The sequence below is a fragment of the Aedes albopictus genome, chromosome 2 (assembly GCF_035046485.1).
Source record: "Aedes albopictus strain Foshan chromosome 2, AalbF5, whole genome shotgun sequence".
NCBI lineage: Eukaryota > Metazoa > Arthropoda > Insecta > Diptera > Culicidae > Aedes > Aedes albopictus.
Genome location: NC_085137.1, coordinates 243247255 through 243273905, shown reverse-complemented (window position 1 = coordinate 243273905; position 26651 = coordinate 243247255). Strand labels below are relative to the sequence as shown.

At 37.9% G+C, this 26651-nt stretch overlaps 1 protein-coding gene across 1 annotated transcript in view; it reads right to left on the bottom strand.

The window, feature by feature from the left end:
* Positions 1-435: 435 nt before the first annotated feature.
* Positions 436-26651, bottom strand: part of LOC115258013 (tribbles homolog 2) — a 229298-nt gene continuing 203082 nt past the window's right edge. The window contains exon 6 of the mRNA XM_062851434.1: positions 436-2917. Within this exon, the coding sequence (XP_062707418.1) occupies positions 2539-2917 (379 nt within the window). The 3' untranslated portion in view covers positions 436-2538. The remainder of the gene's footprint in view (positions 2918-26651) is intronic.

Below are 26651 nucleotides of genomic sequence, written 5' to 3'. Positions count from 1 at the left end.
GGATGTGTACTGGAGCCGACAAGTGGTATTCCGTTACTTCCACGGTCTCCCGATTCGTACTTGAATTATTGATAAAATTACTTCCGACCAACAGAAAGTTTAGTTGGTCAGCCGCTTATGTAAGTATGGGTCTGTCTATTTATTACGTAAGGGAATTTTAACAGTTTTTCGACACCTCTCCTCCCCCCTTGTAAGATTATTTTATATGAGAACCCAATTTTTTTGTATGGCGTGTATGATCTCTCAAAGCCCCTCCATAAACCCTTACGTGATTAGTGGATAGCCTTTATGCATACTTACATACATGTATGAAGGATGCCGTCACGGACACTGTCTAATCGAGAAGGCGGAACATAAGGCAAGTTTGATGAAGGTCGATATCCCTTGTATCATAAATGCTTTCGGATATTTGATAACCTCCGTACAAACCAGAAATTGTTAACGAATTAAATTTATTCTCCTTCACATTCACAGTTGCTAATTACGTTAATTTAGTTTGTGTTTGTGTGTATGCTCTATCTATCTATTGGATTCACCTTCCTCGTTCATTCCATCTAATCAAATACCACGGCACCTGCCAAACCCGTCCCCATTATTCCATATTCTATAATGCGCGCGCATTCCCCCGGCTTAGTGTGGTGGCGCGACGTTCGGCAGGCACTTTTTCCTATACATACTCAATAAAACTCTATCTAGATCTACATATATATGTATATGCATCTAAAAGCTACTTATTTAGGAAGAATTCAGGATTTTGAACGGAAGATTTGATTGGCTTGCTATTATGGAGTAATAGGAAATAAAAAGAAAAAATCTTGGAAAATAAAAGAAACTTTAAAAATAATTCTCTTTGTTACATCACAAATTTTAACTTTAGTAAAAGTAGGGGAACCAGGGGATATCTCCACTTTCTGAGATTGAACAGATGGGAAATACTCCGGGTTCCCCCTCTCTTTTTCGGTATAGTAATAGTAGTAGTAGTAACTCTCTATATTTACAACCTTCACTCGCAGGTATCCTATGATGGGGCCTAAAAAGTAGAAGACCGTTTCGTTTTTCGTTTTTATCACACATTTTTGTTCCTGTTGCTGTTGTTGGGTTTTGTGAAATTGAAGGTCTATGGATTACTCTTGTATATGAAAACGTCGTATCGTGAAAACTGGTAACTTTAAGCCTTAATCGAAGCAGGAAGTTATCCTTAAACGCTTTTTTTTTCAGATTACAGATTGCAAACTCATTCTCAATGAAGTAGTGGAAACACTGTAGAAATACTCGGACAGATCAAGCCCGATCAATAATCTTACGGTCGCCATGTTGAATCGTGATGTGCCACTAAACAGAAAGACAAAGTTTTTGGGTAAAATGCGGTAGAACAGATACTTCTTCAATTCTGTATAAATCGAATTTGAAATACTGGAATCAGTACTCAACAGGGTTGCCAGTTTTCACGATTCGATTTTTTATAGGATAACAACAGGAAAAAATACCAAGAAAAGGGGGCCAAATCTGCTTTTTGTGGGATTCGAAATCGCTTTATAACTGAGTCTCTCTGATGGCTGCTTTGTTGTGTGATTCTCTATTGTGTATTTTCTCATAAAAACGGCTCTATCATACATCTATATTAAAAAAAAAACTTAAAACTTTTCGTAGGTTTCAGTCTGTTGTGTTATGTTCTACGAGGATGTTTTATTTTAACAATAAGTTATTAAATTTACTGAATTTCATATGCAGCGTCACAGTTTTGCCCAATGCTAACAATAAGGAAAATGAAGAAATAAACGAAGAAAGAGTTCTAAATTAACGAGCAAAAGTACAATTTTGTTAGTACCAGCATAGGGTGAAAGAACTAAAAATTGCACTAAGAAAAAGTATTGAAAGTAAGCGACGGAGAAAGCTGTATTGGACACTTCCAATCGATTTCGTGTTACTTTGTGATACAAAAGTTGTGATAACGGATCTCTCTCTCTACGACATTTTTGTTCCAATATCCAGTATGAAAAACAATTATCACAGAGAAACTTTTTCCAAAAAAAAATCACCTTTTCTCCTCTGGGGTGTAATCGATCATGGAACGGATCATTCTTCGAGTCACTATCGTTTACAAGTTTGGTTTTTGTACGATCATACAATGCACAATAGTGTGAGGAACTCGAACTTCATCGAAACCAACTGAGATCATCGCTCACCGGTTGCTAACTTGAACTATAAGCTATGACCAGTGGCATTTTCTTGTTTCAGAACGAAACCCAAGAGAAAATATCCACCAATTCTCTGCAAATAAAAATAATTCGCGAGGACGATCAAGCTTCCCCTGCTTAGGCGATTTCCTAAAAAATTAATAAATAAAACTCAATGTTTCTTAATTCAAAAAAAAAAAATAACTAAAGGCTAATCGAACTTCTGTGCCGAAAAACAGGCAGAAGGCCGCAAAATAAACCGTTTAAAGAATCAATCAAGATAACGTACTAATTGCGCTCTTAAAACAAGTGCGATCGACCTCGCCATGAAGGCCGCGACGATCATTCACAGCCACGCCGCTTAAACCACTTCCCCGTCCTCGAAACGGTTCGAGTCCGACCCGAACCGACCCCTTCCAATCCTGTACGCGCCGGCATCTTCTTCGCTGCCGATCGGATCGACCCACTCCGGAACGCACTGATCGTCCTGCTGACCGGACGAGCCCGAACGGCTGCTGCTGCTGCTACCGCTCACATAGCTCAAATGATCCCGGGTGTCGTCGTGCTGCAACCACGGGTGATACAGCACGTCATCCGAGGCTATCCGTTCCTCCGGTTCCCGCCGGAGGAGAGCCCGGATCATGCAGCGGGCCTTCGACGAAAGGCAATCGGGCACCGTGAACTGGCCGCGGCTGATCTTGGCGAAGAGCGAGGCGTGCTCCGAATCGTTGAACGGATATCTGAAAGAGAAGGGAGAGAAATATTTATTGTTAAGGTTTGGAGCAGATGTACACACTAAGAATATATCGCAGAATTCTGTGAAAGATTTCACCGAATCTAAACGGTAGAATATGCTTTCACAGATCTTTCTGTGAAATTCATGGTTTCCCAGTCCAACTGTCAAAATTTCACCGAAAATTCGGCGAAGTCAATCAAACTACCAAGTTCAGTGAAATTTTCACAATATGTTTCGGTGAACATCAACATTTTCACCGTACACTGTGAGTTTTACCGAATTTCTGTAAAAACAGTAGTCGTCCAAAACGCGGGTTATCAAAAAGTGATATGTTTTTTATTGTTATCTCGTGATGGTGAATCTAATGAAAAACCAGCAGAAAAACAACAAAAACTTAAAAAACTGGATGATTCCCAACAGCAACACGAGATGCTGGTTGGTATTTTCCGTAAGTACTAATTACACATTAATAACAAATGTTTGATTTTGCAGTCTGTTGATTCTTTCGGGCATGCCGCAAGAAGGACCCGCATATGAAATCGCGTTGCAACACCGCGAATGGTCATGCAAAAACAACTAGTTAAGTGCTGATAATTGTGTACGTTTGAACATCTAATTAAATAATACATTTTCAAACAAATAAAAAAAAAAATTTAGTTTTGATTGAAAAAAATGTAAAATATACAAAATAGTTCGGTGAACCGTGAAAAAATTCAACTGAAAGAAAAACACCGAAAATTTGTGAAAAAATCACCGAAAGTTCGGCGAAACCCACACAAAAACCACTAATCCACAGAAAATCTGTAAAATATTTCACCGAAATATTCGGTGAATTTGACAGATGAGCATTTTTATTCTTTACAGTATGTTCGGTGAATTAAAATTCACCGAACAGATCACCGAAAATTCTGCTGTTGAGATTTCGGTGAAATTTCACAGAATTCTGTGATTTATTCTTAGTGTGTAGATTTATGAATTTCTTCAAATTAATCTATTGGATTGGAATTTAGCAATTGCTGGGAGAAATGCTCCACCAAACAAGATGTGACGACCGTGATTGTACAGCACATGGCGACCGTGATCGACAATATATGACGACCGTTATCAGAAGAGGAGTAATAAGGGCATACCGTGGCAAGATTAAACGGATAGGGCCAGATGAAATGTGAAGTTATTGTTTATCATGACTAGATAACATCACGATAACCCGCTGTTCATCAAAAGGGAAGATCATATAACTCAACCCCAATGCAAATGTGTTGGAGCAGTGACCTAAAAGGTAGAGGTTTGCTTCAGCAAACCTTAGCATCTGCTTTCCATGTTACGAGTAGCTCACAAGAACGTTACGTTACGGGCGGCTCATCTACGTTCAAGTACCAAGTGAGGGGTTTTAAGTGAAACTGTGTACTGTTCAAATAGAGGTAATAAACTATAGAGGGAGAATGTCGCTGGCGTCACTGCCGAAACATCTCTTGCTGGCGGAGATAGGCCGGGCTATAAGTGTCAAAGCGAAAAAGTATGCAGTTTGACAGATAGATACCCGACATGTTTGCGAACGAGAACAAAGGGAACAGCAGCGACATTCGTCCTCTATAGTTTATTAACTCTATTACTGTTTACGATCCCAAGGGGTCAATGTACCTTAAAATATAATAATTACCAGAAAGTCAAAGCAAGAGTACGGTCTGAAACCAATAGCCAACGGTTGACCAGATCTGAAGTTCACCGTGTGACAACGCACTTTTTGATCATTTTTCATATTCAATCAAAGACGCATTCCATCACAAAATGCGTCTTTGTTTCAGAAAGCGTTCTATTAGTTATTTTTCTTTTTTGGTCGGAGGTTTTCATGCGGATATTCTATTCGCTAAGAAGCTTCCTCTCACATGCTGCAACACCTTTTTATGCCATGGACAGGAGGTGCGTAAATTGAAGATGTACGTACACTAAGTCAGTGCTTTATATGAGGGGACTTTAGTTCGCCACAACAGGTTTTGCTCCAAGGGATTTGAGATAGGACCAAGTATGTTTTCGAGAGTTTCAAGAAGCCAACAAAAGGTTTCAGTGGCGTTAGAAATTCAATTTTTGGTATTGTAAAGGATTTTTCAGAAGGGTTCAAGGATAACACATATGAAACCCTCTGAAATCCCTTTACACCCCTGGAGCCCCTTCAGATCCCCAATAATACCCTAAAACCCCTAAAACTCTCTAAAGCGCTTCTTAAACGCTCTAATAAACCCCTGAAACCAACCTGAATCTCCATGAAGCCCGTGAAACTTTTTGAGATTTCCTCAAAAGCCTTAAAACCAGCTGAAACGCCCCTGAAATCCCTTGAGACCCCCTAAAACGCCAATGAGAATACCTGAGGCATCTTTGAACACCTTTGGGTTTCATTAGGATCCAGATAGCCACAGCGGTAAATGCGTGGGTTTTCAACAAGACCATGTTGAGGGTGACGAATTCGTTTCCCGATCTATCCAGGAACTTTTCGAAACGAATATTACAAATTTTCTTGACGTCATCGAGTATACTGCCCCCACTCGCATAATAGTCCCATTTGCAAAAAGTAGGAATTGAGAAAACGGCATTTGAAGTTTGAAAACTTGTTTCCATATAAAACTTTGTAAAATCGCCAAAATTTTAAAAATATTTTGATCATCTCGAAACTTTCACAGATTGCTTTGCACATGAATATATAACTGTAAAAACTATTACAATAATTACAAAGTTGTTCAGTTTTGTGTTACGTAACACAAAAACCCATGATGGGACTGCTATGCGGGTACTTACGATATGGGACGCTCATAACTTGGTATTTTTTTTCACACATTGACACAAAAATTCTTAACTTTTATTATTATATGGTAAGTGGGGGCAGGATGGGTCACCTAAGAAATGGACCCCTATAACTGTCTGAATATAAATCGCATTTCTCTGTATTCTACCACGACTCTCAGATACACTAGTCAGCTAGTATATAAACGTATAGAAAGGTCTTAAAATTTGAAACCTGCTTCTTGACAAGCAATTTTCAAAACATGACCCATCTTGCCCCACCTCATTTTTACGGGGGCAAGATGGGTCAGCTATCAGAAAACTCGATTTTTCTCCAACAAAAAATACTATATCTTCTATTTTTTCTCTATACATCTAAGCCTCACAGACGTAAAGATTACATAAAAAAAAAGTGTTGAAACATATCGGTAGATTATTCTCAGAGCTAGAAGATATTTGTTCAGGTAGCCATGAACGGACTTTGAAAACCTATATTTTTTGTAGGAAAATTTCAAAAATAGTTTCACAAACTCTCAGTGCTCTAATTGCTTCGGTAATGTAGGTCACAGAATAGCCTTTCAATGAAGAATAAAACATTTTCAAAAACTATGCAAACATACCGAAAAATTAGGGTGACCCATCTTGCCCCGTCTACACAATACACGTAGTTATATGGAATGTATAGCATAAGGAGTATAACGAAAAAATATTTTATTTTTTTCTGTGCAAGGAACGTAAAGAATTTTCAAAACAATATATCACTTTTTTGTGTATCCACTTCGTTCATCTGGGAAAATTATTGAAAGATTCAAAAAATATATAGTACGGTTGAAAACGGTACTGACCCATCTTGCCCCCTGACCCATTTTGCCACCACATACCATACATAAGAAAAGATGACTATTCATTAGCCTGGTACACGGTTTATATGGGAAAATACAAAAAATGGAAAAACTCAAACTCCTGTATACTTTTTGAGTTTCACTTTGGCCCCATATCAACTGTGCAAATTTTCAGATCGATCGGAAAAACTATATTTTAGCGCCGGCCATTCTTAGTTTTTCATACGATTTACTATGGGAAAATTTTACTTCTGCAAAGAAAAATCGATTATTTATTGTTATTCCTTACATGTTAAACAGCGTTTGCATGCCATTCGGTTTTCAGTCAATAACTTTTTCCACAGGCCTAAGATCGCTTTGCGGTCTTCGGAGGGTTGATTCCTCGTAAAATTTTCAACAGAAATCATTAATCGATTTATTTTTAGGGGTTAGGGGCAACCTGTGGCGATTTTTCTTTGAAAAAGAGATTTTCCCCATAGTAAATCGTATGAAAACCTAAAATGGCTGGCGCTAAAATATAGTTTTTCCGATCGAGCTGAAATTTTGCACAGTTGCTATGGGACCAAAATGGAACTCAAAAAGTGTACAGGAGTAAAATGTCTTTTGGTGTCCCACACTACTATTCATAACGTTAACTCAAAAGTGATGAAAAGTCAAATGGGACTGTTATGCGAGTGGGGGCAGTATAGTGGCTGCAACATGATGTACACATGCAAAATTGGCAGGCGAAGCATTCAATCAATAACTGTGGATGTGCCTATAGAACCACGTTTCCCAACCTTGGCTCTCGCGACCCCCCAGTCTGTCGTCACCGCGCTTTTTGTAAAACAATCGAAGAGTGCCTGTAAGTAGTTGGGGGTCGCGAAACGAAGGTTGGGAAGCTATGTTATAGAACATACAAAGTCTCCTGAAAATGTCAGAAAGTTCTCAAAAATTCCCAAAAATGGCTCTAAAACTCCCTGAAACATCTCTAAAACCAATAGCAATCCCGTAAAAACACCGCTTAAGGTTGGGTTGGAGTCGTCACTGATATGCTACTCATCATTGAAATTTTGAAAGCAGTTTTTTGTTCAAAACATAAACGTTTGTAATAAGAATGTATTCCCTGTGTTCCAGATAGAGAATGCAATGCAGTGAATACATTTTCATTATAGGGGAACTGGGGGTAAAATGAACACCTTAAGCATTTGGCGTCGTTTTCAATAGAAATATGGCAAATTCCTTCTCTTTACCATGTAATATCGTAGATGGTATTATGTTCTAAGTATTCTAGAAGAAAAAAATGTCCAAGAATACAATTTTCGATGACAAAAAAAGCAAGAAAACCGAGTGAAGAAAAACAGTGAGGGTAACAATCGAAGGGGGTAAAATGAACACATATTTAAAAGTTAGTTTAAACGTGTAATTTCGATATATTCAACTACATATCAGCAAATACAATGTAACTTTTGAAGCTATTTATGTAAAGTTTGGAATGTACTGAAATAATTATTAGCAAAAAATGTACTAAAATTGACGGATTTCCTAGTAACAACCTTATTTTGTTGAAGTTCCCTGTACTTCGGTTCAGAAAGGGGTATGGGCGCGTTCTGCCAACTTGGTCGAGGCAGATTTCTTGTGAGTACAAGTTACATACGGACATTCAAAAGTGCCTGAACGAAAGATGTTGCTTGTGAGGATCACTTGAAGATCATTTTTTTTAGAATATTCGCGTTCGTCTACTTGTTGCTCTTCGTGTTCATATATTTGAAGTTTCATCTTCAACTGAGTTTGATGAACGCTGCTAGCCAGCAGGGATGATCTTCTCATCTGCATCCGTTGAACCATTCTGAATGGCCGTCGTGAAAGTATCACCAAAAGCGCTACTAACATTTATTTTATATTTTCATGTATCTGAGTACCATGGGTAATAGCAGTGAAAAATAGAAATAATGCAGTACGACGGTGGTGCGATGCTGGTAAAAATTATCGCTGGGGATGAGCATTGTTTGTACTCAGCCTTGTCTAAGCCGTGCTCCCGAAGGTCAGGAACGGAAGCATGCTCTCTCTCTCTCTCTCTCTCTCTCTCTCTCTCTCTCTCTCTCTCTCTCTCTCTCTCTCTCTCTCTCTCTCTCTCTCTCTCTCTCTCTCTTCTTGGCGTAACGTCCTCATTGGGACAAAGCCTGCTTCTCAGCTTAGTGTTCTATGAGCACTTCCACAATTATTAACTGAGAGCTTCCTCTGCCAATGACCATTTTGCATGTGTATATCGTGTGGCAGGCACGAAGATACTCTATGCCCAAGGAAGTCAAGGAAATTTCCTTTACGAAAAGATCCTGGACCGACCGGGAATCGAACCCGTCACCCTCAGCATGGTCATGCTGAATACCCGTGCGTTTACCGCCTCGGCTATATGGGCCGAACATGCATAAAGCACCAATCTACAAAATCCCGGGAAAAAAGTTGAAAAACCTTATTTCACGTGGAAAGCCAACGACAGAGAAGATGTGGATATGGAAGGATGTTCGTTGGAATATTGGAAGGACATTGGTAATGACAGAGTCGAATTTAAGAAAGCGATGCAGCGATTGTAGATGGAGAGGCTTATCGTATTTCGGGATGGTGATGAGGAAGAGGCAGCATTCCAAGAATTTCCAAAATTTAACCACAACCACCTGCCACAAAAACAACACGATCGAACGAAAATAGGAAAGAGCAACCCAACTTCAAAACAAAACCAGTATGTTCAAAACGCTTACCCCAAACAAGCGACCCAAAGGTAAATTACGTTGACCATTTAACTAACAACACATTCTCTTACAGCTCAATACACCACATCGATTTCCCGCCTTTCCCAATCCTTAAGGCCACGCAAAACTTAAAAGCCGCAGGGCTAAAGAGGTTGCTATGCCTACTTCCAAATTCAAAGGTGTATTATGGACGATGCGAGTTCTCGGACCTGCATTGGAGACTTGGCCCTATGACCCCCTTGTATATCAATAAAATAAAATAAAAAATATTGCCCGTTGTGAAGATTTATAAATTCCGACGCAAATAAATGATTAGGCTCATTTTCAGCGTAGGTGCATTATATATGTTTGTTTACAATGCAAAACTATCACCAAATCTGTACCTAACAACACAGCGTAAAATATTCACCAGGACGCGGTCTGGTTTTATATCTGTGGGCCCACGCAAGAAAAATCCACGCAACTAATTTTCGCGCAGGAGTCTAAACAGGTGGAATCTCCGCAATAAAACAACCTTATTTTGTTGAATTTTAATATTTTTCTAAACTTTTTGTTCCAGTTGTGTAACGATATGCGTTAGACACTTCAGTATACCGAGTTTGAACACAATTATGTAAAAAATATAAAGTTTGAATCAATTGTTTATTTTACCCCCAAGCTCTGATTGTTTTAAAGTTATTCCTAGAATTTTATTAAAAACATTATATAACTTTTTTTATTCACTAAATATTTTCTTTTAGGTGTACATTATTGGAATATGGCATCACACATGTAGAAATTTGAGAATATTATACGAGTTTACGTTAATTACGATGAGCTCAGTTTTACATCAGACCATATTTTTGCATGACTTTCGATATTGTTGTCATTTTGAAGTGGTTCAGTTAATTTTTGGGTTCAAGATCAGTAGAAGTACAGGGGATGGCCAAAATGTTTGGGATAGGCAACTTTTTTTTCTCTCACAAAAAAGTTCAGCATGTTATAACTTTTCATAGAGCGAATCAAAAAATCTCAAATTTTGACTGTTTGTCAACCTATTATATGTGCATCATTGGTACAAATTTGGGCTCGATTGATTAATATTTCGCAAAGTTAGAACCGTTCTGGTAAAACACCTTTTTTTAGACAACTCATTTTTGACCTGTCATATCTTGGAAACCAGTAAACCGAATTGAATGAAATTTTGAACGTACACTAACAATATGTAAATGCTTCACAAACTTTCAAAACATAGGTACTTTTTAAACGTTGAAAAAAGTTATCATGGATTGACACTTTTTGGACTTTTCTTGGAAAAATGTATTTTTTTTACATCAGTGTCAATAAATGTTAGTGTTGATATCCAAAGATTTTCCACTTCTGTTCTCAAATTATCTCTAATCAGATATATTAGAGCCTATTTAGATTGAAGAAAGGATACATTTAATAATTTTTGTGTGGTATTGTAAATTTTACTTATTTTCCTTTATATGGGTAAAAATTTCAACCCGATATAACTTAATATGCCGTGAGAAAATATTACATTTTATAACGTCGTATTAAGTATCAATATATTGTTGATAAACGTTAAAAAATTCATTCAATTCGGTTCACTGGTTTCCGAGATATGACAGTTCAAAAAATATCCCAAACATTTTGGCCATCCCCTGTACATTGACATACGTTATTAACCCTCTACTTCCCATGGTTGCTCTAGAGCACCATCGATTTTCGGCGAATTCGGGACAAATGGAATTAGATGAATATGATACAATAATTTTAAAAATATGGTTGTAACCTCATAAGGTTGATCCAACTACTAACTACTTGTTTCAATAGTGGAACTATTGATAAACAATCAAAAACCTATTGATTTACAATCCAAATTTTTTTCATTGATTTCGAAAAATTTAGCCGATTTACAATAACGTTTGTTCAAGCACTTTTTTCGGAAACGCTTTTTAGCATAAAATATAGTCGTTCAAAGTCGTGGGAAGGAAAGGGTTAAAGAGAACCCAATCGATAAAACACGCAGAAACACGCCAAATACTGTAAAACACCATCCTGTTCATTTTAACCGCCCCCCCTGTTCATTTTACCCACAATTCCCCTAAACATTTGTATTTTGAACAAGAAACTTCCTGCAACCTTAAACCACCGCTGAAACGCCCATGAATATCCCTGGAAGGTTCCCTGTATGCTTCTGAAACTCTCTTCAACTTTCATGAAATCTCCTGAATCGCCCAAGGCTCCATGAAATCTTCTGAAAAAACCCTCAAATGCCATGAGACCCCGGAAACACCTGAAGTCTTCAGGAACTCCGCTGGAACTTCTGAATATTTGGGAAGCAATGGTATACAGGTACTCTTCAATATAACGTACAAAAAACTTTACTGTTTGTACGTTATATCGAAGCAGACAAAATTTTTATATTTTTTATGCTAGTACAGGTAGGGTATCGCGCCACTTGGGCGGTGGCTTCTATATTCGTCTATTTTCCACTATAACTCAGTCAATTTTGAACCAATTGACTTGAAATGTTGTACACGGGTAGATACTATACCAATCTCACCACATTCCAAAAGTTGTGTCAATTGATTCAAATTTGACTGAGTTATAGTGGAAAACAGACGAATATAGAAGCCACCGCCCAAGTAGCGCGATTCCCTACTCTTCGATATAACGTACAAAAAAGTTTTCTCTTTGTACGTTATATCGAAGTGTACGTTATATCGAAGCAAAAAAGAATTTAATATTTTTATGCTAGTATTGATGTATTCGACGTGAAATTAATCCCAAATAATGATTTCGGTGAAATTCACAAAACCAATCATGAGATATTTGAGTTTTGACGAAAAAGTCATTTCGTTTTTTGTGCTTCGATATAACGTACATTTTGCTTCGATATAACGTACACTAAATTTTTCCCCAAATTGCGCTAATTGTGGGTAACAAGGCTAATGCTGCAAAAAAACATTGATTTGAGTGATTTCGTAGTTTATGTAAGGGTTTTTCGTGAGAAAAATAAAATGTTTCAATGTTGTACGTTATATCGAAGCAAAATGTACGTTATATCGAATTCGCTATATCGAGGGTACGCTATATCGAGGGTACGTATGGGGAAGGAAGTGATGATTGCAATCGTATGTATCCACATCAGACCGATGAATATACCTCTGCGTCTGCACAAATTTATGCGGATGTCGGAGTGTTGGTGGGATATGGTTGGCAAAGGGTTCACACATTGGTGCGTGGATGCCAGGCGTAAGGTGAAAGATTACATCTGAAGATAATGCGGCACGTTTGATTGCATAACTCTTCTTCTTCTTCTTCTTGGCGTAACGTCCTCACTGGGACAAAGCCTGCTTCTCAGCTTAGTGTTCTATGAGCACTTCCACAGTTTTTAACTGAGAGCTTCCTCTGCCAATGACCATTTTGCATGTGTATATCGTGTGGCAGGCACGAAGATACTCTATGCCCAAGGAAGTCAAGGAAATTTCCTTTACGAAAAGATCCTGGACCGACCGGGAATCGAACCCGTCACCCTCAGCATGGTCATGCTGAATACCCGTGCGTTTACCGCCTCGGCTATATGGGCCCTCCATGTGTTTGATTGCATAACTCGTAGACGTTATATGATACAATGACATTGTGCTGTGAAAGTTGGTAGGAAGGGAAGCGGTTTTCTCAACCCGTTTCTGTTCTAGTGATGGCTATGAACATGTGGATGAGGAGAGAGAAAGTACACAAAAAGAAACAAAGTAGGATGAAAGGGACGGGCCATGGAATGAACCCAGAATCTTCTGAATACGAATCAGCAGCGGTAGCCACTAGGGGTGACTTATTGGCAGGTTTGTTCTCTTCGTCATGAAGAGTTTTTTGTCGATCAAATTGCCTGAAACTTGGTCGTATAATTCAGCTTTATTGGGAAGGATTGGAGGCAAACTCAGGCTTCAACAGGTTTAAAAAAAACCAATGACAAAGAGAACAAAACTGCAGAAAATACGTAATTTCCCCTATATGCTAAAAATGGAATGGAAGATGTAGACAAAACATTGAAACGATTAGATCTAAAACCATTTCAGAGAAGCAATGTGATTCCTTAATGTCACTTTCGAATTATATGTGTAAATGTACATCTACTAAAATGACATAATTGATTAAAAACCGGAGCACAGGAATTTTTCTAAGTAGATAAATTTTGAAAGCATTATTTTAAATAATTCTACAAATACTTATTTCCCTACGTGCAAGCAACCTTACATTTGTGAATCGCAGAACAAAACAAAAACATCTCGAAAAACGACGCATAGGACATCTGCACACGCAAAACGAAGCGAAACATACGACAAAAGAAACAACTCCCAAAAATACGACAGACGGCAGGTGGAAACTTTAAAAAACAAAATAAATGATTCGCTTCTCTTTCTCCAGGAAAGCAGGCAGACTCTGAAAGAACACGCGAAAAGAAGCAGCAGCATATATGGTCTCTCCCATTATCCTTTCGTTCGTCTTACAGATCCATCCCATCCTTCGGAAGGAACCCAGAGGAGAAGAGGATCCACCAACAAGAGAACAAGCACCATGTGCATAAATTTCATCTGTTCCAACCAACTTGCTGCAGCAAGCATTTCTTTCTTCGAGCAGGAAAATTGATCCCATTCTGATCATATCCGGACAGAATTTCCACTATGTCCGACAGTCGTCCCGTACCTACATTGTGTTAATCTGTTTCTGGGATTGCATCTCGGTTAAGAAGTTGGTACCGTGCGGAACGGAAACCGATCATCTGCTGTAGTCGGTTTCCTGTTCGGTTGCTGTTCAGGATATACAAGAACATCAGTTTCTTTCCTTTTTACGATGCATCGCGTGATCCTATCACGACAACGACGATGACGACGACGGGCCAATGTCTGATTCTACCACAACGTCCGTCGTTGTCGTGATGGTTTGAGGTGCGACAGTTGGTTAGACCAACTGTTGCGCAGGATGTGTTGAGTTGTGCTTTTCATATGTATTTTGCAACGTAATTTGTGAAGATCGGTTGAAGACATGCTCTTTAACGTACGATAATGATAGTACTTTTTCACTGCCATCTTCTATTTTTGGAAGTCAAACTCAGAATAGATTTCTCAGAGTGCTTAGCTGCAATGACCATCACTCCTCAATTTTAACCATTTCTGCATTGAGTTTCAATCAAGTATTACTAGGAAAAAGCTTCCTGAAGCATAGCAAGCAATTCTAACATAATTGGACTCTAAATGTGGAGTATTTGCACAGATGACACAGCGCAACATTTTTTTGTCTCAAGAGCAAACTTATGTGTCTCCGAAGGATTTTGGGCCGCTGAATCCGAATCCGGGCTCAGATTTGCTCCAACACATCACAATTTTGAGCTATACCTCAATTTATAGGGCAAAATATGTGATTTTGGGCTTTTTGACTGCAAGCCATTAAGCATTGAAATATTTTTTTTAGCAATCAAAAGCTTAATTGGTCAATTAACATCTAAATTAACGACTCATGCAAAATATTTCATTTTTGCCAAATCAAATTTGATAGATTTAAGCATTTTATGTTAGTATGAAAACTTGCATGCAACTTTTGACTTGTATGGGAAATATCGTACCTAACATAAATCGCTTAAAACTATCAAATTCGATTTGGTAAAACGAAATGTTTTGCATGAGTCGTTAATTTAGATGTTAATTGACCAATTAACCTTTGATTGCCTCAAAAAAATATTTCCATTTTTAATAACTTGCAGTCAAAAAAGCCCAAAATCGCATATTTTGCCTTATAAATTGAGGTATAGCTCGAAATTGAGACGTGTTGGAACAAATCTGAGCCCAGATTCGGATTCAGCGGCCCAAAATCTGTCAGACACATAAGTTTGCTCTTGAGACAGACCAAAAGTTAATTATTGTTACGCTGTGTGATGGACGGAATACGTATCCGTAATAATATGTATCCGTTCTTTTCAAACTTTGCTTACCTCTATAAGAAGGTCGGCTTCAGAGACACGTTATCCTCCATTTGGGACATTTGTGCCATTTAGTGCTCATATATCTATATTCTTTGTGTAAGTGTAAGGATCTTAATCTAATTTTGAAAAACTTGTTTGGACGTATAATTTCAAAACCCAAACGAATAAACTTGTCTTCAAGTAGTTCCAAATCTGAATCAAGTCGTAGTCCTACTTCAAGAGTGAAAAACAAGAACTCAAGAAACCAAATCCACTCTTTAGACGTGCCCATGTATACTGACGCGCCATTGACCCAATTTACCACCCTCATCGTCCCGTTTGATCCCGTTGATCTTCAGCTAAGGATAGCTACCAGCATTATGCACCTTTCCGGCAGCGCTACGCACTCCTTGACCTACAATATGTATAGCAAAACGATTTGACTCATTCTAATCAATATAGGGTGCGCTGGAAGATGGGAAAAAGTATGATGGTCAATGGGTCGCTTATCAAGGCTTGGATCTGTGGGAAAGTGCGTTCGGAAGTTTGTGTTCAAGGGGAAACAAATCAATATACATTATGGTGGTAGTTTAAATGCTTTTTAAAGATCCATCCTTTTTGAAACAGTAACAGATTCTTCTTTTTTAACGTACCGTCCCACTTGAGACGGAGCCTATTTCTTTGCTTTTGTGTTCCATGAGCACAGAGAACTTTATTTGTCAATCTACTTTTTGTATTCGTACATCTCATGGCAGGTATGATAATTGCACAAAGAAACAGACGTAACTCTTGGAACAAATTTCAGAGAAAAACATCGTCACGAAACGTAATCGCCCAATACTATTCAAGCAGTGCTTGGTCAAGCACTAGATGGCGGTAGTAAGCAAACATCAAACAGGAACAAAAACGATTTGAGCGGCGCGAGTGGCCAATTGACAAACTACCAAATATTTGAATCCACCGTTAAAAATTGCAAATTTTAGAACGTCTTTTTTATTTCACATGTTGTAGATTTGGACTAGATAAACATTCATACTTTCATACATTTTGTTACGTTTGTAAATTGTTGTGAACATTTTGTCAGTTTATTTTGTATGTTATACTAATATTTGTACCTCTGTCCCTGAGTTTTAATGTGCATTTGTAGCACTCCAAACATTTCAGAAGCGATCCAGTACAAAATACGCAAAACGTCCCCCCTAACACGGACATCAAATTGTAGACGGTCTTGTGCTGTTGCTAGAATCTAGATGCTCCCTTAGGATTAGAAATTCCTAGACCAAACACAAGCTATGTAATCAACCAACGCTGCGAACAAGAAGGCAATCCGCCAGAAGAAATGCGATTACAGGTTTGACTGATGGACCAAGAATAAAAATGAAACCTCGTCATCCTGGGATTGGGCTACGTTATCTATTTAGATAACTGGGCACAATTAATGTTATGTGTCGCATGTTTGTGTTTGTGCATTTGTAATGTTCCATTTCATTTTTCGTATCTAAGTTCCCCGACGTGGGACCCGATATGGAAAATAAAATATGCATTTGTAGGGTTCCAATTATACGTAACATTGGCGCCCAACGTGGGGCGTTGTGCATTATTAAGGTTCCAATTTACTACCTGAACATTGGCGCTCAACTAAAAAACCCACATTTATGTTATAGTGTATTGTTCCTTTTTTGATCTATCCAAGGTAAGTATAAGGAAGGTAATCCAATATGCCAAATTGCACAATCCGCCATGTTGGAAAAGTGAACGGCAGCTGGCAAGTTTGTTTTGGTTTTGGGCTATTTGAAATGTAGCAAGCCATGATTGGAAATCTGACAGTATCTCATCGGGGATTGTAGGATGGTACGATGGACAAAAAAAAATGCTCTCACTTGGCAGCAATTCGAGAACAGATTCTTATTCTCATTACGCAGCATTGATTTCTAGCATGCGATTACAATGGCGTGTTTCACGTCACACCGTGCCGGGGCTCGGTCGGGCCCCGGCCGGGCTAGTGAGAAGCACGCCATAGTTATAGTTAGAAAGAAATCAATGACCCGGGCCCGGCCCGGTGAAGTATGAAGAGCGCCTAATCCGTCGTTCAGTGTACCCTACTGGGGGTCCTGTGAATTCAACTAGACGTGTATTTTTGAAGCCAAAAAATTGATGGACACCTCAAGCCGTGACTACTAAAAGCGCTGTTTTTTTTAGCATTTCGAGTAATATACATTTATTCTGATCCTCAACAAGTTTGTAATTCCAATAGGTACTTTAGCTTTCTGCATACATTATTAACTCAATATGTACCAGGTAAAACAAAGTGGAACGGCTGCTAGTCTCTGCTGGCTTGTCCTTGATTATTTTTTTTTTTTTTTCAATTGACCAGAGATAAATAAACAATACCTAGCAACCCTAGCAACCTCATCGACAGCGATAGAGCGCAGTGTACACAAACTCGCCAGCTGCCAACTTTCGCTACCCCGCTACACATCTCTCTCCTCATCCACTGATTGCTTATATGCTTGTACCTTCCTTAAACTTACCTTGGATCTATCTGGTTTAGGCGAGGGTAAGTGCTTGGTTGATGGCAGTTTGGCCGTTGGTTAAATGCGTTAGATCATACCCTCTGCCAGGATTCGCTGGCGTTATACGTTTTAAGTTAGCCTGGTGGCAATTTTATTCGCGGAGTTATCTGGTAAGCGTTTGGCTTACGTAATATCATAGATAGTTGGTAATATGGTAAATAAGTATGTGACAATTTCACTTTGAGCTCTGCTCAGCATCAAACAAAATGATCATCGCTGCCATCAACCGACCACTTGAAAGAATGGATACCCGACTAGAGGATTGTAACAAAAATATAACATTATTATAACAAACCCTGATATTTATAACTCATTGTGATATAATCAAGTTTTAATATCTTTGGGGTTTAAAAATATTATATCTAAATTATATCATATTATGTTATAAATGTTGTTTGATAACTCATTATGAAATTATTTAGTTTTAATTACTTGACATTCAGAAAACCATTTTGTACAATTGTATCAAAATATGATAGGAACGAGTTTTCTGGAAGCTAAAACTTATATCATATTTTGTTATAATATTGATCAGATCATAACAAAATAGGTTATTATTTTGATTAGACCAGTGTACTTTTTGATACAATTTTAGTTATTTTAACATCATTCTGCACCTAGTATATAACATAATAAGTTAAAGAAATTTTTTATAACATCATAACACAATGTGTTATAAACTTGATAGATTTTTCTAGTCGGGTAGGACTGTTTAAGAATTTTTCAAGAATCGCGATTTCGATTCTTGAAAAATTCTACTGCTGTTGCTGGTGTTATGTTACGTTTGTGATGTATTTGTGGCGTATGTAAAATAGTTTTAAGAATTTTCCATGAATTGGAGAATGGAATTCATGGAAAATTCTTCGATTGTTGCATGGAGTGTGTTACGTTTGTAAATTGTTGTGAACATTTTGTCAGTTTATTTTGTATGTTATACTAAGGACAGATGTACCCTGAATTTTAATGTGCATTTGTAGCGCTCCAAACATTTCAGGAGCGATCCAGTACAAAACACGCAAGACGTCCCCTAACACGGACATCAAATTGTAGACGGTCTTGTGTTATTGCCCGAATTTAGATGCCCCTTAGGATTAGAAATTCCTACACCAAAACAAGCTATGAATGCAGCAACAGATGCTGAAAACTAAAAGGCGAACTGCCAAACAAAATACAATTCTAGGATGACTGATGGACCAGGAACAATTATGAAACCTCGTCATCCTGGGTTCGAACTTCGTTATCCATATATATGACTGGGCATAATTTATGTTATGTGTTGCATGTTTGTGGTAAGTGAATTTGTAGTGTTTCATTTTGTTTTTCATATCAAAGTTCCCAGACGTGGGCCCGATACGGAAAATAAAATGTGCATTTATAAGGTTCCAATGTATTATTTGATATAATTCATTCATTGGGTCTCCAGTTAGCCTAATAGTTAAGGCTATGGATCGCCAATCCGGCGGGTTCGATTCTCGTTTCGGTCGGGAATATTTTCTCGTCTCCCTGGGCATAGTCATGATTTTACTCATTGCTTTGTTTCTTGGTGTGTTAATTGTAGCGAAGTTTTGACGATTGTATGGTAGAACAAGACCAAATGTTGCACACAATAACAATGAATGTCTTAAGCAACATTCCGTTTTGATTCCGTTTTTCAAATGAGCGAGTTTTCAGCGCTTGACTCGTGATAGCGTGATTTCGCATGAAAATCACGAGTATGAGGAAAAATATATAGCGATTAGATTATTTTTCTAATGTACAGTCATAGCAGAATTACGGGTCAATCCCATTTCAATAGCATGGTGAACTGACTGACTAATAATTGTGACAGAGTGACCCATAATTGTGCAATGACTGTAATCGTAGAATTGCCCAATTCTGCCCAAATTTAAATCAGTAATTGACAACTAGTTATTCAGCTAAGGGCCATGCACAAATTACGTCACGCTTTTAGGGGAGGGAGTTTGCATAACGTTACGATACATACAAAAATTTTTGAGGTCCCATTAAAAAAATGTGACATAGGGGGGATGGGGGGTTGAAAATGGTCGATTTTCGCGTGACATAATTTGTGTATCACTCGCTATCGGTGGAAAATATGAATTTTTTTATGCAGTTTACGAAAAGCTACAGCTAATTGAAGATTTTTTGAGAAGTGAAAATTCTGCCTGTCCCGACCATTTTGATCTTAACATGTAAAGCCGATGCAAATATTTAATTTGTTTTATGTCAGGGGAGCTTCAAAAATCTCATAATATTAAAGGGGCGAAAAAAAAATGGTGGACCATGATTCCAGTTTCAATACAAAAAGGTTTTCAAGCAACAATTTTTCAATAGTTAAAAAATATATTTTTTCAATAGTGGTTATAATTTTAAATTTTTCAATTTTTTTTTTCTTTTATATGTGTTGTTCCTTTTTTATTTTTGTCCCCCCTCGAACTGGATTCGGCCATAAAAGAAAAATAATATTTGCATCGGACTAAATATGTCAGATTAATCAAGTATCTGAGTAACGCGGACTCAACCCCTTTTTGTTTTCAAGCAAATCTTGAAACACGTTTCATGTGTAAAATTACTTTGATCACATCTGTCATTCGGGTTTCTCTTTTTTACGAATTTTACACTCTGCGATCTCTCAAAACAGATAAACCATGTTCAAGCTTGGATCTGTACACATGACTTTAACAAAGTTTGTTTACTTTCAAGGATAATAAAGAGATATTTCATGCAGTTTTTTATCGCTTATTTACGATTTATACCACTTCAGTACCGACTTGTTTTGCTAGAACTTATGGACGTGGGTTGCAATGCGGTGCTCCGTGAAAGATTGCCGTCGGAAAGGTCACGTTAGTGTTTTATCACAGACAAACAGACGTAACACTCTAATAATTCCCATGGTACACCGATTTGACGATCTATTTCAAAATTTGATAGTTAGCCAACTGGCCATCCGTGGCGCTCACGACGTTTTTATACGAGTTTGAAATTTGCCCTCTGCCTCCACCTAGTTGACGGTTGGCTAAACTCAGTCTTGGAACATGATTCCGCGATTATGATTTGAATCAAAAATATTGTTTTTATCATGGGTTTAGACCGCTTGTTCCAGAATCTGTGGGGTTTAAAATGTTTCACTTTGGGATTTTTAATATTTTTAATTTTTCTCCCTATAATCCCATACAAAGGTTAAAAAAACAACGTAATATAAGATGTATATTGAATTAATACTGGCCTTCTACCCCTCAAAATCGTTGCTTATTCTGTGGCGAAGTTGGATAACGCGCCCTGTCTAGCGAATTGGGGAGACGTGTGTTTAAATCCCACCAGAATTACGTGATTTTTTTCAGCTAGTACACTTTCATCACATTTGTTTATTTGTTGTGAAGTACTTGATATGTAATAATGAGCTGAATTTTTGTATGGTGAGAAGATAAATTCTCCATTTTTGCAATCAAATGGCGCAAAAAGCGTGCGTTATTCCTTTCCTAATGTGATGCTGTTGAGCAAAACTGTGGGTATCCATGTTGTTGTTTTCTCCATTTCTTGCAACTTAATCAAAGTTTTGTTCAAAAAGCATCAGATTAGACAAGAAATCATAATACCTACGCTTTTTGCGCCATTTCATTACAGAAACGGAGAATTTGCCTTCATACTAAAATTCAGCTCATTAATACAAATCTAGTACTTCGCCGAACGTGCTTCATAACAACATTCGAGCTGGTTCAGTGTTGAACCAAGTTCGGAAAAAAATGTGTCCAGTCTAGTTGGTGGTAAAATATAAATGGATTATTGTCGGTTTAATGTTGGGGCAAATGTCGCCTATGTTCACAAGTTTCGCCACAGTTCATGTTTATCAGTTATACCTGAATTCGATTGAAAATCAAAATTTTGAAACTTCGCCACACTGCAAGGTACAACTGTTATCGATGCTTATATCAACGGCATAATCTATTTTTTCCTTTTTCAATTAAAATAATATGATATTCGGATACCGAACCATATTTGTCCAATAACCATTTTCGTAAATATAAGAATACTCTGAATGATGCTCGTGATCGTCTTGGTTAAGCCTGGAGCTACATATTAGGGCGAAAGCTCTAAACATTCATCTCCGTATATTTGGCATAGTCCTGCTTTTATTTTTCCTTTTGAACAGTTTGAATTTTACATATTCCTATAGAACGAATATGGTAACAAAACATGGAACAAAAAACTATTATCCTATTTAACATGATATCAAATTCGTATAGATTTTTATCACATTCCGAAGCGTAACTTGAAAAATTCTCCGAACCCATGCAGGGGCACGCTTATGAATAAATTAACCCATCCCTGATGGACGGTCCCTTCTGCCAGGCAAGCACACCCTTCTATTGAAAATGGACGTTTTCATACATCAAAGAATCGTTATAAACCAATTTTCGGACATTGCCAGCAGCTACCCATCTAATTTTCATCCTTTTTTTGTTGAATCAAATTTTGGGCTATGAAAAATCGGTGGTGGTCAAGACAAGCAGCTTGCACCAAGCTATGTTTTGTATCACTTTTCAATTCTGTCTCTCACTATTCCAAAAACTTCTTAAGAAAGAAAACAACCAAACTCAAGTAGAAAATTTAGAACCCCACGAGAAAAAAAAATTATCATCGATATTAATTATCCCTACCGATTTTTCCCTCTTCTCTGAGCTCTTCTCAAATGGCAAAAGATGAAAGGACCCTCGAGCTGTTTTCCTTAAAGGGTTCGAAAGCTGACCATCCCGATATAGCAGTGGTGGCAGCTTGCCACGCTTATTGGGTGCTGCCTCCGAAAAAAAAGACGATCCTGGAAGAACACTGAAGATGCGTCGGTCCTCATCACTGGGTAACACTATCTTGCTATCATTCTTCTTACGGCATCAGGATTCAAAACTGCGAAAAGAAGATTGGACGCCACGCCACGCAACGCTGTGGAACGAGTTTAGGAACTCGAAAAGACACACCAAATTCACTACCCAGCAACAGACTGAAATGGGAAACGTTTTTGGCAGCAGGTGCACGCGCGCTCATAATTATACGGCTTTAGGGCCTCTGACGAGAGGCCAAATTATTGCACCACCGATGCTTTTATGCGCGTATCCCCGTATACCTAGTGTGTGTAGGGAAATGAGACTTCACTATCACCCCGGGGAAGAAAAGGGTTATGCGAGCGAGGATGATGCTTTCTGGCAGGTTGCATCGTTACCCATTGCTGCAACTCTGGAAACCAGTTCTGCGCTCTGATCGTAATAAAAAAAAGTCGTGGTTTGCAGACGCACGCAACTTTTTCTAAAGAAAGGGTACTGAAAACGGCAGCTGTTCTAATTTGAGCTGCATTTTGTGATTCCAATTTTGAATTTTTAAAACTTGAAGGTCCAATCTGGGTTCGGACGGAGAGATTTAGGGTGCAACGTAAAAAAATGATTTTAGGATTTGCAATTTTTTTGGAAGTAGAAGTTCGAAATCATAGTTTAAGGGAGTTATGTACGAGACATAAACTTTAGTTTGGCAATATCATGAATCTTGCAGAATGGATAACATTAACCCATATCCGCCCAGCGTCCTATTTATAGGACAGATGCCCCAAACACCCAGCGTCCTATAAATAGGACAGTCCTTCACATACATAGGGTGGGGCGGGGCAAGATGGGTCGCCTAAGGATGGATCATCATAACTTTGTAAATACAAATCGTATTGGTTTATATTCGTCTGCTACTCTTTAATACACTAGTTAGCTATGCTAAAAGTCGATAAAAAGTTCATTAAATACAAAATATGATGTTAAACAAGCAGTTTCAAAAAGTGATCGATTTTGCGCCGTGAAAAAAGTGCGGGGCAAGATGGGTCACCTTTTAAGTAATTCACATTTTCTCAACGAAAAACGTCAAAATATAAGATTTGTTGCGCATTCATATTTGCTCCTTAACCATACTGAGTAAACAAGAGCTACTAGTAAACATTTTATAAGTTTATTTGGAATATAAAAAACTTTACGATTTGAGTGGTCCTAAGGCGACTTGAAAATCGATGTTTTCACTAAAAAATTATCATAATTTTATGTTATAATTTTGAGCGTTCATTCCGCTTGATTAAAGTCATTTATGAGATAGTCTTGTAATAAAAAATAAAAAAAATTTGAATGCTCCAAAAATACGTTCAAAATTCAAGGTGACCCATCTTGCCCCGCGGTCGTTTATATGGATATTATATGAAATGTATCGCATAAGAAAAATGGCTAAAAACCCTTTTATTTTTTATTTCCAATGAGAGTGAATAATTTTTCAATCAATGCCCCAAACTTTTGTATATTCATGCTGGTCATCTAACAAAATTATTAACATAAAGAAAACATGAGTAATGCGCTCAAAAATGGCACTGACCCATCTTGCCCCGCGACCCATCTTGCCCCGCCCCACCCTACCTTGTTCATAGTAAACACAATATAGTTTGTGGCTAATTCACTAGGTTGCGTAAACGACGATGCAAAGATTACATATTATCACGATCTATAAGCTTCTTTTCAAAGGCGAAAGAAATTTATTTCCCTGGAATCTTGACAATGGCCAATAGGCCGTCGCTTATTTTGCAAAAATTGGAAATGTTATAGATGAACTTACGTATTTTCGGCAGTTTTGTTCTCTTCGTTATGGAGGGTTTTTTGAAGCCAGTTGATCTCAAAGTTGGCCTCAAATCCTTCCTAGCAAAGCTGAGTTATATGCCCAAATTTCAGGCAATTTGGCCCACAAAAACCCCCCATGACGAAGAGAACAAACCTGCCGATAATATCCTTTGTCACCCTAGTTCGTTAGTGGAAAATGATCGTTTCAGCTAAGAAATGATCGTGTCAAAATTTGAAGTCCGTATCTCAAGGCTAAGTGGTCCCTCAAGGGGCCCAAAGTTGTAAAAAAATGTTAGGAGCAAAAAACATGAAAATTTTTTCGACGAAAAAAAATACGTTTATTGAAACCGGTGATTTTAGAAATCTGAAGGGTCGAAAATGTGCTTAGAATTGCGATATCTCTACTCATTTTTGAGTTATTGAACAAAATAGGGTAGGTTGCTTCGGGATCTAAAATAAATGATCAAAAATGCTAATTTTTCGGTTGTTTTTTGTCAATAACTCAGAAACAAGTAGAGATATCGCAAATCTAAGCACATTTTTGGCCCTTTAGAGTCCTAAAATCACCGGTTTTAGTAGAATAGCGTATTATTTTTGTTGAAAAAATTTTTAAGTTTTTTGGTCCCAAACCATTTTTGACAACTTTAGGCCCCTTGAGGGACCACTTAGCCGCCTTAAGATACGGACTTCAAATTTTGACACGATCATTTCTTAGCTGAAATGATCATTTGCCACTAACGAACTTATAATATTTATAATTTTTGCAAAATAAGGACCGGCCTAATGGCCAATAATTTCTAGTTCAAGTCTTCGGCAGAGATGTTAATCAATACACTAGTTTGAGCCATGATACCATGCGTATCTATAGATCGCGATTGATGAGTAGAAGTCAAAAATTGATTCGAATCCAAGATGGCAGACCATAATCCAAGATGGCGGCCACGGAATGGTGGTTTGAGCTAAGGCACTATGCAATATGGGTATATATCTATCGGGTTTGATGGGTAAAGTCAAGCATTGATATAAAAGTTAATGTATATATGTTATGATTGTGTATGTTTGTCTATTCGTATGTTTATATGCATGCATGTATGTTATGTATGTATATAGTTATTCTATTCGGCATTCCTTCATTGAATTCCTCCAAAAAATACTTCCAGAATTCCTACAGTTATTCCATTGGGGATTCTTCCCGAAAAGGAATATGAAAGAATATACATTTCTGCCGAGATTTCTTCAGGCAACTTCATATTTTTTAGTTATTTGTGTCGGAAGTTCTGATAATATTCCTTGAAAAATTCTTCCAGAGTTTTTTCAAGGAATTTCCTCAATAATTCCTTCCGGAATTTCATCTATAGCTATTTCAGAGATTCCTGGCATGATTCCTCTAAGGATTATCGACGGGTTACCTTCAGGAATAAAGTAATCCCTGAATTAGGAAATCTTGAAAAATTTTGTTCAGAATCTGCCCATATTCGCATAGTCGATGTAACCACCAACGTCTGCTCTGATGGGAAAACACGATTTTCTAGATTTTTTTCCGGATTTACATATGCACCGACTATTTGAATGAAATAATCTGTCAGTTTCGTGGATTACAGCTACAAAAGATGAGCCGCAATGATTTTAAGATGTTTTATGTAATTTTTCCATATTTTAAACGTGTACGTCAGTTTATGCAACCATTCAGTCGTTTTGATGAATGATTACATGGATAAGTTGACGTAACAACCAGATTGCTATGACCGTTATGTTAGCTATTACGGTACCCGTTTTCTGAACACGTGTTAGTTTTTTTTTCGGAATGTCCGTTTTCTTCTTCTTCTATATGGCTCTACGTCCTCACTGAGACTTGACCTGCCTCGCTTCAACTTAGTGTTCTTTGAGCACTTCCACAGCTATTAATTGAAGGGCTTCCTTTGCCTGCCATTGCATGCATTTGTATGTTGTGAAGCAAGTGCAATGATACACCATGCCCAGGGAGTCGAAAAAAATTTCCCGACCGGAACGGGAATCGAAGCCGGGTTTCCGGCTGAATATCCGTATTCTTGCGTTAAATACATTCTTTGTTGATAAGCAGCAGTCCCGACTCAAAAGAAGATGTACTAATCGTGATTTCAGAAAAAAAAAAGCTAACACGTCACATTCTGAAAATGTGAACTATCTGATAGTGCGGTCAAGCGTACCATAAAGCGTGGGCATCGTAGTAAGATTCACAGTTGGTCGGCTTTAAATCATACCGGACC